This window comes from Anabrus simplex, chromosome 1, assembly GCF_040414725.1.
Source record: "Anabrus simplex isolate iqAnaSimp1 chromosome 1, ASM4041472v1, whole genome shotgun sequence".
Lineage (NCBI taxonomy): Eukaryota > Metazoa > Arthropoda > Insecta > Orthoptera > Tettigoniidae > Anabrus > Anabrus simplex.
The window spans coordinates 371,924,929-371,939,083 of NC_090265.1; the positions used below are offsets into that span (position 1 = coordinate 371,924,929).

Genomic DNA, 14,155 nt, shown 5'->3' on the forward strand with positions numbered 1-14,155 from the left:
TTAAACCATACAATAATAGTTTCTTAATGGGAGGGGCACGTGCCCCTCTGCCCTTTAAAGCCAGCCGCTACTGACTTTTAGTACTGCTGGATTGTACCGCTCTGGCCATCTAGCCAAAACCATACAGCGAACACTTCTGTGGGGCCACGGTGGTACCTCGGGTGCTAGGAATTTTTGTTGTCCTCATATTTAGTACGTATATTGAACACTTAAGTGAAATATCACTTTAATATTGTTCTTCTTCTGATTTACTATATGCACAGTAGAAAGCTTTGACCACCTGCACATTTCTAGCTATGTGTCTTGGCAATCAACATGTTAAAAGCATGGTTGTTCGCTGATGACATTTGACATTGTGCTGTTAGGTGAAAGTGAAGAGAAAGATCAAGAACAGACAAACCTATGAAATTAACTGATTAAAGAATGGAGAACAAAAATTAACAAGGAAAAGAGCAAAACTGTTGTTCTTACATTAGAATCAAGGAATTGAAGAAGAGGTATAACATTTCTGGGGGGAAACTCTAGAGAACAACATTTCAGTACTTTGGGAGTGTGATGTATCGGGAAGTGAGAGAATGAGACAGGAGAGTGCTGTTAACTGGAGGGTTTTACCAAAGTGTGAGGACTGCTATGGAGTAAGGAAGGTATATTACGATGAATAGAAATCATGTGCAAGAACTACTTTCTATCAATCTTGATGTATGGAGCTGTAACTAGGGTAATGACTGAAGCATAGGAAAGTAATATCCTGGCAAGTGAGATGAAATTACTAAGAAGTATGCTGGTCAAGACAAGACAGGATGGAATATGAAATACAGTAATATGATGAACACTACGGTAGGTCTATGCAAAGTGGGAGAGGGAAAGAGTAGAATGATTGAACCAGGTGGTATGGGCACATGAAAGGAAGTGGAGGAACAAGGATCCCAAAATTGATGTTTTGAACTTGAGGTTGCAGGTAAAAGACCACCTAAAGGTAGACCCAGAAAACGATTGAGAGAACAAATTGAATTAGACCTAAGGAAGAAAGTGACAAACTTTCAAGATGTCATTGATGAAGAATGGTGGAAATATAGGCAGAGATGGAGATCAATGATCCATAATGAAATTCAAGATCAAATTGGACAAGGGGAAGGATGATTATTTTGAAGGATAGGTTACCTTGGAGAATAGTTGAGTGTGCAGTGGAGAGTAGGAGCAGTAGAGGGAGACCAAAGCAATGATGGTTAGTCTGTTTTTAATGATTTACTGATAAGAGGTGCGGAACTAAACAAGACCACAGAGCTAGTTACAAGTAGAGGTTTGTGAAGCTGCTTAGTTAATTCACAGAGGCTTGTAAAATTAATGTTGGAAGGCATAAGAGTCTATAATGAAGATGGATATATGAACATTAAAACAAGCGACATTGTAAATGTATTTATCGAATTTATTTATCCTTATGGTTAACGAATTAGGTGCTAAAAAATTATGATTATATAAATCATGTTATTTTAGTTGTATTTTAATTGCTTCCTTTATGTATGTTTCAGAACAGAAATTTTTATTTTTTAATTTTAGAGAGACAGTCTGTATTACTGGTATGTTTTGTTTTTATAGCTATTATTGACATTGGATCAGCATCTTTCAAGTACGACATGCGTCGCCTCACTGAAATTTTAGCATTTCCAAAAGCTTGGTATCGGCGCAGCATTGTTCGTAGACTTTTTCTGGGTGATTTGAGCATTAGTGCTACGTATAGTGAGGGTGATGAATCCTCTCCCTCAAGCCTAGAAGAAGATCCACTGGTTACTCCACAATCTGTAGGACGAGGAGGTACTGCAGAGGGAACGTAAGTACCTTATTCTTGGGCCGATGGCCTAGATGTTAGGCCCCTTTTGAACAACAAGCATCAGTACTTTACTTTTAATGATCAGATGAAGCATTCCTGTCTCTTCTTTTATATGGTAATTTTTATTTGGTCATTACGTTATCTGATTTATAATCAGCATGTTATTTTAAGTTGATATTATTAGATAATTTTAAGTTTTTGATAATTTTATCTCCCTCTTAAAGTTGTAAGAACATGTCGTCTCTGATTAAATTTGCATTGATGTCATATTTTTTGTATATTTTTGACTGTCAAGAATGTTGATAGTTGCTTCTGACAGGCCTCAAACCTACTAATTATGATGCAAAACTTAGGAGAGCTGTCTTCTGAGACAAATAAGAAGGTAGTTGAATGTTTAGTTGACATACAAGGTCAGTGAATAAGAGATATAAAAATAGTTCTTTGTGGTACTGTTTATGCGAATATGTGAAATGAAGGTTAATTTAAGAGTTAATGTCTTTGGAATTTTAAAATTGATCTTGGCATTTTTCATAAAACAAAAATATATTTGTTGAGAAAAATAAGATATAAAATGTGTATCAAAAATGATTGATGGTACAAATATGAGGAAACAATGACAGGAGGGTATGTGAAATGAGGCTGTAATGGCTAAATTAGGAATGAACTTGATAGATGAAGCTGTATAAACCTGCTTGGGTTGGTGGGATCATGTGAGATAAATGGGGAAGGGGAGCTTACCTAGGAGAGTAATCAAATCGAGCAAGTGGTTGTGCAGTTTGGCTCGTGTACCTGTCAACTTGCATTTGGGAGATAGTAGGTTCAAATCCCACTGTCTGCAGTACTGAAGAGGGTTTTCTGTGGTTTCCCATTTTCACACCAGGCAAATGCTGGGGCTGTACCTTAATTACGGCCACAACATACACTATTAGAGTGCTGACAATCCTTGCTGGGTGCAACAGGCTGCCTATCAAGTACAATGGGGAGTGAATGTATGGTGTGGAATCTTGGGGGATCGCCTTATTGGACCGTATTTCATCAAGGGTCATTTAACAGGTACATGCTACCTGCACTTCTTCTGCCATGAACTTCCACTTCTGCTAGAGGATGTACCACTTGCAGATTGTTTAACGATCGGTTTCAACAGGATGGAGCCATCCGTCACCATCTGAATGAGACACATCCAGGATCATGGATAGGAGGAAGATGACCTGTTCTTGGCCTCGCCAGGTCACCAGATTTAATGCCATTAGACTTTCCTGTGGGGGCATTTGAAACAAATAGTTCACACTCAAGCGCCTCCGGCAACTCGTCACCGAAACTTGCATATCAATAACACCAGCCATGCTTCGGTATGCTAGATGTTTTCAGCAGGTGGCCCACATATGCATAAACCTAGCAGGTCATCACTTCGAGCATTTGCTACTGTAGCTAAACATTGTTAGTGTAGTTTGGTTCCCCCTACTTCCTATTCTGTATTTATCCAGCCCTGATGTCAAATTGGTCCTTCATAGACCCACGTACACTGTCATTCACTGAAAATATGCATAAAAGAGGATAGTTCACATACATTGAGGTAAAAATTACAAAAGCAGAAATTTAAAAAAGTATCCTCAGCCCGGATTCGAACCTCACACGCAAGACCTGCCCCCTTAGCAACTATGCTGTAGTGCACTATGACTCAAGCGTGCAGATTATAGCTTGTGTAATAGTTTCACTGTGGTCACAATGCCCACTTTATGTTTTGCAGATGTTTCATTTTCATATAATTTAGAGAGCATACTCGTGATTGCCTTTGTTTAATAATGTTACAGTTAAGCAATGAATACAAATATATCTGTTTGTTTTTGTTGGGTGTACCAGAAAGGCCGATGTTTTCATGACATATATAATTTTATGTGTATCATTTCACATTGCATTCTTCATTATAAGGACTTACTGTTTTCCATGATCATATAATTTTTACAACACTAAGCCCCCTTTTATACTTTGTTCCAAACCTCTTATGTATATTCCTTGTATATTTATTAGCTATTACTCACCTGTCCCATACTAACGTCTCTTTTCATTTACCACATTCACTTGTTATTCCATAATGATCTTACTGTTAAAATTAACATGTTCTTAGGATTTCGTCAAGAGTGATCTTTGCTTTGATGTGGCTGATGATGACCCCTAGATGGGTCGAAACTAGTTCCATGTAATTTTAAAATATTGTGAATATATTTTGTATTGAATAGGTGGAAACCTTTACTGTGTTATTACTCATATGTTATTCTCAGTTCAATACGGACCAACAACATGAAATTTATAACCCTTAATATATAAAACTGCTGGTTAGTTGGGCTGCATAAAACAAAATTAGTAGGTGCAAGAGAATCGCCCAGTATATACTGCCAAGGGTTATGAATTTCATGTTGTTGGTCCGTACTGAACTGAGAATAACATATGAATAGTAACACAGTAAGGTTTCCACCTATTCAGTACTAATATGTATTTACAATGTTATAAATTACATGGAACTAGTTTCGACCCGCCTAGGGGTCATCATCAGCCATATTAAAGCATACATAAGTATTTTGTCGAATCCTAAAACATGTTATTTTTAACTGTAATAATCGTATGGATTTTATAATTTATAAAGTGAAGTTTGGTAATGAAATGAGAAATGTTAGTATGGTACAGGTGAGTAGTAAATCTATATATATAAAATAACTTGTCCTGACTGACTGACTGATTCATCATCGCCGAGCCAAAACTACTGGACATAGAGAAATGAAATTTTGGGCATAGATTCATATTAAGATGTAGGTGCCCGCTAAGAAAGGATTTTTGGATATTCCTTCGCTAAGGGGGTGAAAACGGGGTTGGAATTTTAAAATGAGTGTATCTATATCTCAAAACTTTGAAAGTTTACAGATGTAAAAATTGGTATTTAGAATCTCCTTTAAAAATAAGGAAATATGTATTTTTTTGTTTTCAGAAAATCCCAATAGGAGGGGTGAAAAACGGTAAAAAAGGGGGTTGAATGCCTTTAATCAGAATACCGGTACTTATATCTCAGAAACTGAAGATATTACAGACCTGAAAATTGGTACTTTTGATCTCTTTTAAAAATAAAGAAACACGTATTTTTTTGTTTTTGAAAAATCCAATTAATGGGAGGGTGAAAAGGGGGGTGAATTTTTAAAAACAGTGCATTTATATCTCAAAACTTTTAAAGTTTACAGATGTAAAAATAGGTATTGAGAATCTTCATTAAAAATAAAGAAACACGTATTTTTTTGTTTTCGGAAAATCCCAATAGGAGGGGTGAAAAGGGGTGAAAATTGATTAAATGCCTTTAATGAGGATACTTATATCTCAGAAACTGAAGATATTACAGAGCTGAAAATTGGTACCTTTGATCTCTTTTAAAAATAAAGAAACACGAATTTTTTTGTTTTTGGAAAATCCAAATAATGGGGGTGAAAAGGGGGGTGAATTTTTAAAATGAGTGTATCTATATCTCAAAACTTTTAAAGTTTATAGATGTAAAATATGGTATTTAGAATTTCCTTTAAAAATAAAGAAACACATTTTTTTTTTTTTTTTTTCGGAAAATCCCGATAGAAAGGGTGGAAAAGGGTGAAAAAGGGGTTGAATGCCTTTAACGAGGCTACTTATATTTCAGAACCTGAAGATATTACAGACCTGAAAATTGGTATTGGGGATCCACTTTAAAAATAAGGAAACACGTATATTTTCGTTTTTGAAAAATCCGGATAATTGGGGGTGAAAAGGGGGGTTAATTTTTAAAATGAATGTGTCTATATCTCAAAACTTTAAAAGTTTACAGAATCTTCTTTAAAAGTAAAGGAATAAGTATTTTTTCGTTTTCTGTAAATCCCAATAGGAGGGGTGTAAAAGGGTGAATAGTGGGTTGAATGCCTTTAATGAGGATATATATATCTCAGAAACTGAATATATTACAGAACTAAACATTTGTATATGGGATCTCCTTTAAAAATAAAGAAACGCGTATTCTCGGAAAATCCAATGAAAGGGGGGGGAAATAATTCTAAAATTAATTGACTTAATTGTATGAGAATACATACATCTAATAAAAACTAACGTTGTTACGGACGTGAAAATTGGTATTTTGATCTCCTTTAAAAACAAAGAAATACGCATTTTGTGGGGGGAAACCATCTTGGGGGAGGCGGGAGTGGAAAGGAGTTGAATTCCTTTCATGAGGACACATAAATCAAAAACTGAAGAAGTTAGAGTCGTGATAATTGCTATTTAGAAGATCCTTTACTATTAAAGAAATAAGTATTTTTTCCCGGAATTTTCACTTAAGGGGGGGGGGGGGAAGTGTGAAAGGAAGTAAAAAAAGCGAATTATTTTTATGGGGATACTTATATCTCAAAACTCAAGGTAATAGACGTGAACATTGGGGTTTGGAACCTCCTTTAAACATAAAGAAACACTCCTTCTTGGGGGGTAAATAAACTTAACGGCGGTGGGGTTTAAAAGGAGGTGAGACCAATTGATTTTGCTGTTCATAATGCACTTATAAGGAGCCTCCGTTGCTCAGGCGGCAGCGCGCCGGCCTCTCACAGCTGGGTTCCGTGGTTCAAATCCCGGTCACTCCATGTGACATTCGTGCTGGACAAAACGGAGGCGGGACAGGTTTTTCTCCGGATACTGCGCTTTTCCCTGTCATCATTCATTCCAGCAACACTGTCCAATATTTCATTTCATTTGTCATTCATCGATCATTGCCCCAGAGGAGTGCTTCGGCAGCCGGCACAATTCCTACTGTCGCCGCTAGATGGGGCTTTATTCACTCCATTCCCGACCCTGTCGAATGACTGGAAACAAGCTGTATATTTTCGATGTACTTATTCTGATCATAAACCGATCTTTTTAATCTTCCCTGGGTTCGTTTTCAACAGCCAACTTTTCCTTCGGAGAACGTTCTTATATTACAGTAGATTCTCCTGGCATATGAATAAAAATTTAAACACATTTGAAATAAACGATAGGAATGAGATTGACCGTCCAATTGTTCACCTCTATAATAAGGTCAATAATGCACTGAAGTATGTCATTCGTATCGCCAGAAATCCCGCACACTTGCCTACGCGCGACATTGGTGCTGGTCACATTCTCAACAATAACAATGGCAGCAGATGTAATTTACCGCCAAGTAGCGGTCTTGCATCTTGCTGTGGGGTCCAGAACATCTATAATAATAATAATAATAATAATAATAATAATAATAATAATAATAATAATAATAATGTTCTGGACCGTCGTCAAATGTGCGGATCGCGGTGGAAACGGGTCCTGGACGGGTAATGACTAAGAATGCAGTCTGGCCGCGGGTTCAGTACCGCCAAGGCACCCAAGACGACACCACGCCGGATCTCCTGAAGGATTTGTTCCATATTAAAAATGCTTATAAGAAAAGATGGCAAAGATTTAGGGACCCAACTGACAGGGTGGAATACCTGGACGTAGCCTGGGAAGTACGAAATCGATTGCTGGAAATATTGAAAAATGGGAGGAAACTTGCCATAATCTATTAGAAAACGAGTCAGATCGCGAATTTTGGCGGATTCTCGCAGAAAACGATTCAGATCGCGAATTTCAGCTGATCATATATCTAAAACAACATTCAATTATAAATTTCAGTATAACACCGTAGCGAAGCACGGGTATCTTGCTAGTGATAATATATATACAAACAAGTTTGGAACAAAGTACTAGTGGGGTGCTTAGAGTTGTAAAATATAACCTCGTGGATGTCAGTAGTCCTCGTACTAAAGAAACAATGTAAGATAACACATATAAACATATATACAAGTATGTACAAAGTCTGGAGAGTAAAGAGTGATACTCTTGTAATGTCGAGTTGACTTGACACTGATCACTTAAGCGGAGAAATTAGGTATTTGGTGTATTAAAGCTGTGTTGGTCAGTTGCGTTGTTGATTGTTGGACGTGAAGTTGTTTTTGAATTTCTGGTTGAGAAGAAGGTGGAAACTGCGCGTGGATATATTGATTCTCAGTTCTTAGCGGAAACCAAATTGGACCTCGCGCTGCGGTGTGTGTAGTATAGTTGATGGTGTGCGATCGCTGAGAATCAATATATCCACGCGCAGTTTCCACCTTCTTCTCAACCAGAAATTCAAAAACAACTTCACGTCCAACAATCAACAACGCAACTGACCAACACAGCTTTAATACACCAAATACCTAATTTCTCCGCTTAAATGATCAGTGTCAAGCCAACTCGACATTAAAAGAGTATCACTCTTTACTCTCCAGACTTTGTACATACTTGTATATATGTTTATATGTGTTATCTTACATTGTTTCTTTAGTACGAGGACTACTGACATCCACGAGGTTATATTTTACAACTCTAAGCACCCCACTAGTACTTTGTTCCAAACTTGTTTGTATATATATTATCATTTACTACTCACCTGTACCATACTAACATTTCTCATTTCATTACCAAACTTAACTTTATAAATTATAAAATCCATACGATTATTACAGTTAAAAATAACATGTTTTAGGATTCGACAAAATACTTATGTATGCTTTAATATGGCTGATGATGACCCCTGGGCGGGTCGAAACTAGTTCCATGTAATTTATAACATTGTAAATACATATTAGTACTGAATAGGTGGAAACCTTACTGTGTTACTATTCATCAGTATATACTGTGCTTCATAGTTCTAATCACAAGAGCAAGGCATGCATTAAACCTTGGAACTGAAGATAGAAGCCCATGGATTTTTGACTGTTTGTTATGTATTGTTGAATTTTTTTTACCGAGGTGGTTAAAATATTTTTTTTAAGTTATAGCAGATACAACCTTGCTGATTAGGTCAATAGTAAATGCAGGTCTTCCTTAGAGTTGTGTGATGGCATCTTTCCTGCCGTAGATATTTACTTGAAGTGATGATCTTTATTAAAAATTCAATTCACAAAACTTCTTGATGTGATTGAAGAGCGTCTGGATTATTTTTCAAATATGAATAAAGTTCTAATTGGGGTGATTGTGGAAGTACCAATCTCTGAATTGAGTAAAATAATTTGTGATCCTTTTTCCTTCATTAAAATGTTCAAGAATTTGGGTTTCCCTTTCTTTACCAATTGTCAAGCATAAACACTCATAAAAAATTCAACCATCACCTATGGCAGTTAGTTTTTATCAATCAATCAATACTGATCTGCATTTAGGGCAGTCACCCAGGTGGCAGATTCCCTATCTGTTGCTTTCCTAGCCTTTTCCGAAATGATTTCAAAGAAATTGGAAATTTATTGAACATCTCCCTTCGTAAGTTATTCCAATCCCTAACTCCCCTTCTTATAAATGAATATTTGCCCCAGTTTGTCCTCTTGAATTCCAACTTTATCTTCATATTGTGATCTTTCCTACTTTTATAAACGCCATTCTAACCTATTCGTCTACTAATGTCATTCCACGCCATCTCTCCGCTGACAGCTCAGAACATACCACTTATGATATAGATGTTGATTCCCATAGGGAATCTGAAATATTTGTCCTGAATGAGTAAATTTATAATACCAATATAAATGGTCCGTTACTGGACATTATAAATTTTCCAGCTAACTCATTCTTGGTTGCCAGCGTTTCGCCCATTTATATTGGTATTATAAATTTACTCATTCAGGACAAATATTTCAGATTCCCTATGGGAATCAACATCTATATCATCTGATGGCCAAGCAGGCATCAATTTTTGATAATGAGACAGTCTCTTGGTGCATTGGCACTGCCGGTGGCTCCAGTTAGCCTACGCAGTGGCCTCCACGGTATGCACTAGCCAGCGTATTGGTAGGTGTGCTAGGTACCAACTGATGAGCCCACCCTAGCACACGAGGGCGAAACGCTGGCAACCAAGAATGAGATAGCTGGAAAATTTATAATGTCCAGTAACGGACCATTTATATTGGTATTACATACCACTTAGTCGAGCAGCTCTTCTTCTTTCTCTCAGTTCTTCCCAACCCAAACATTGCAACATTTTTGTAACGCTACTCTTTTGTCGGAAATCACCCAGAACAAATCGAGCTGCTTTTCTTTGGATTTTTTCCAGTTCTTGTATCAGGTAATTCTGGTGAGGGTCCCATACACTGGAACCATACTCTAGTTGGGGTCTTACCAGAGACTTATATGCACTCTCCTTTACATCCTTACTACAACCCCTAAACACCCTCATAACCATGTGCAGAGATCGGTACCCTTTATTTACAATCCCATTTATGTGATTACCCCAGTGAAGATCTTTCCTTATATTAACACCTAGATACTTACAATGATCCCCAAAAGGAACTTTCACCCCATCAACGCAGTAATTAAAACTGAGAGGACTTTTCCTATTTGTGAAACTCACAACCTGACTTTTAGCCCCGTTTATCAACATACCATTGCCTGCTGTCCATCTCACAACATTTTCGAGGTCACGTTGCAGTTGCTCACAATCTTGTAACTTATTTATCACTCTATAGAGAATAACATCATCCGCAAAAAGCCTTACCTCCGATTCCACTCCTTTACTCATATCATTTATATATATAAGAAAAAATAAAGGTCCGATAACACTGCCCTGAGGAACTCCCCTCTCAACTATTACAGGGTCAGACAAAGCTCCACCTACTCTAACTCTCTGAGATCTATTTTCTAGAAATATAGCAACCCATTCAGTCACTCTTTTGTCTAGTCCAATTGCACTCATTTTTGCCAGTATGGAACACACTCCCTGTCAGTATACGTATAAATACGTGATCATCTTGTATGAATGTCAGTGTGTATGAATGCAAGTATGATTTAGAGCTATTGTTAGGTGATGTAGATAGGCTAGATAATATTAATCATTAAAAATAACAATTATAATCTGTTACAATATTACTCCATTAATTTAGGTAGTTCCTAGAGACTGTTAATGTTACTTTTCCAAGTTATATGACTATGTACTCGAGGGCCATGAGCCCTAACCTCACCACATACAAAGGCATAAAAGAAATAAATAAATAAATAAATAATAAACTATCTGGAAGATGACAATTTTTCTGTTATATACTTACTGGGAAGCCTTCTTGAGATGAATATATTCTGTTTCTAGATATATTTTGTTTCCCTGAAGCTAATGCTAGATTGTTTTGATCTCATCTCTGGGTCAAATAAGGGAGAAAATACAAGTTGCTCAGTAATGTTGATTATTTTTGTTGCTTGTGGTGGCTGAACTCAAGAACCTTCTTCAAATTACAGTATATTTACTATCTGCATGTGTGCAAAATAATTATTTGATTTGAATATAATGATTATTAGGTCATCATTCATTATAATTCTGTTGCACTGTTTCTGAAACAGGGATGGGAATCTGAGAATTTTGTGTTTAATTTCACAGGACTCGCCATGCTTCTGAAGGACATGGACATGGTCTTTCCCGCTCTGCACCAACAAACGAGCGTAGTCCTATGCTTCCGACTCGTGAACGTCTTCGTCTGAGCTTGGAGAATGACATTGCTCGACATGCTCGTTTTAAAGGTATTTATGTATCATTTTTATAATTTTTTACTTGGGCTTAACTCCTAACTGAAAATATTTACTGTAAGTCTTTATATAAAAACACATTATCAAGATTGACCAAATTAATTGAAAGCATTTGCAGAAATCTTAAAAAGCAAAATGGGCTTTAACTGCTACTTTTCACATTAATTGACCCTCTTGAATGCCAAGTAAATAGGAAGTACTTGTTCGTCATTTCCTGTTACCACGTATGTTAAATTTAATACAAACCGTGTTCAACAATGCTATCATGGGTTGAGTGTTAACTAGAGCCCGGATTTCCATGCAAATGCATGTTTTTAAATAAGCTAGCTACACTTCTCAAAGTTTGCAGATATTCATTTTACGGCTTAACAATTCCAAATAACCGTTCTTTTTCCGTGCATGTTTGCATGTTTTGGCATTTTTCTGAGAAAATTCATGCATAATGCATATTTGGAAGATTTTGGATTTAATAGCGCATATTTGGACGTTTAATATTGCATAATATGACTTTTATTCTGACTTTGACGCATATATATTGTTAACTTGCATCATAGTGCATTTTCTGAATGTTAGTTTGCAGAATTTAGGACAATTTTTCACGTTGTAGGCTACAGTATGTCTATTACTGAGAGACGGAGAGAATGTATTCCTGGCATCCTATGTGACAACCATAGTTAGTAGCCTACATACGGTACAAGTCCTACAGTATAATGCAATTAACCAAACGCTTTCTTATCTGTTGCTTGAGTAAACAATGACGTAAGTCGGAAGGCCCCACGTCGAAATGTAATTCTTAGGAATAAGGTGTCCCAGTTTTACAGTCGTACATTGCTATAAATTGAACCGTAAATTGTGCATTAATCATTGACGGCTCATTTTTCGTCTGTTAGACGAACAAAAGAAACCTTGTATCGCACTTCTGTGGTGCCGCGTTACTGGGATAGCAGCTTACAAATTCTGGTTTTTCATTGAACCCTCTACCGTTGATATCCGGGAATGTCCTACCTGGAACTCTCAATCGTCACACGTCTGTGTTATCGCAGCAAGCAATCGTTACCACTTATTGAGGACATTCAAATGTGTCTGCAGTCATCGCATGGAGAAGCAGCTGCCGCTGATAGAGATAAGTTGAACAAACTAATTCGTTCAAATCCTGATTTTGAATTCGTCAAGCTTATAAAAGACGTATTATGGTGAAAATGCAAAAGACGTACAATTTGACCTCACTTTGTCCAAATGTCTTCATTGAATTATGCATCTATCACTTCTCGTGACGTAAAAAGATAATTTTCTGTGCTTAAGTATGTGCTGAATGATGAACGGATGAGCTTAAATCAAGACAATTTGGAGAAATTAGGGTAGTTTTTGTTCATGTTTCAAAAGGAACTGAATTTTGATAGTGCATATTTTCCAGTTTATTATGCATGTTTTGCCATATGATAGTGCATGAATGCATGCATATTTTGAGATTTGATAGTGCATGGAAATCCGGGCTCTAGTGATAACCGTGTGTGCCTCCTGTACAAAGAAAAGTGTTATTGCTACCATATTCAGAAGTGCAAAAGGAAAAAAAAAATCATTCTCCAATTATGGTAAAATCTCCTAAAGGTTCATGCACACGTGTGTGCATTACTGTTATATAATAGAAAAAACAAGTTTCCTGTCGTACTAACAATTTTGCAATAGGACATACTGTATAATATATAATGCATATGCATAATAGGATGAAATAAAATTCACCCTGCTGGGCTGAGCAGCCCATATGGTAGAGCAGTTGCAATTCAGCTTGCGAGGTGAAAGGACGTGGTGTGCTGAGGAAGTAAAAGTGTAGGAGTGTGCTAACATGGTAGTTTCAATTGATCAATGAAGATGTGCTATAGGCAGGTGGCAGAGCAGGTAGAAAGTGAAATCAACTCAAATGGTGAAAAATGGCTTCAACATCACGCAATTGGTATTTTCACTAGTTGTGGTGATAGTGCTACTAGTGATCGGTGGAGTGGAGTTAAATCCAGGCCCTGGGCTGTCATGGGAAGATATTGAGAAGCTCAAGGAGGTCATGCAAGAATGCCAAGCGGAGAAGACCAAGGAAATGTTAATGGAACGAGAAAAAAAAAAAAAACGAATTGAAGGATTTGAAAACCTTCATACAAACAGAACTTAAGGATATCAAAGAGAGCGTACTGCAGAACAAGAACAAGATAGATGAAGTGAGGAAGAAAGGCTAAGGAACTTCGAAGAAAAGGAAAGGACACGAGTGAAGGAAGATAGGAAGAGAAGCATAATAATCTACAGGCTGGTAGAAACAGGGAAAGGGAACTTTAATGAAATGTTAGACAGAATACTTTCCTTAATCGGGGAGAATTTGAAGGTCGAGTGTAATGAGAGTGATATCGATAGTGCCTTTAGATTAGGAAGGAATATATCGAGCTCGATAGCTGCAGTCGCTTAAGTGCAGCCAGTATCTAGTATTCGGGAGATAGTAGGTTTGAGCCTCACTGTCGGCAGCCCTGAAAATGGTTTTCTGTGGTTTCCCATTTTCACACCAGGCAAATGCTGGGGCTGTACCTTAATTAAGGCCACGGCCGCTTCCTTCCAACTCCTGGCCCTTTCCTGTCCCATCATTGCCATAAGACATATCTGTGTCGGTGCGACGTAAAGCAACTAGCAAAGAGAGAAAAAAAAAAAAGGAGGAATATGGGAAGAAGACCAGTGAAAGTATGTATAGTATCTAGTTTGAAGGCCCAA

General features: G+C 37.1%; 1 protein-coding gene across 1 annotated transcript in view; it reads left to right on the forward strand.

Moving 5' to 3' along the window:
- The window catches only part of tweek (transmembrane protein KIAA1109 homolog tweek), an 843,591-nt gene that overhangs the window by 705,022 nt on the left and 124,414 nt on the right, over window positions 1-14,155 (forward strand). The window contains 2 exon segments of the mRNA XM_068226772.1: window positions 1,597-1,828; window positions 11,265-11,404. Coding sequence (XP_068082873.1) covers window positions 1,597-1,828; window positions 11,265-11,404 — 372 coding nt within the window.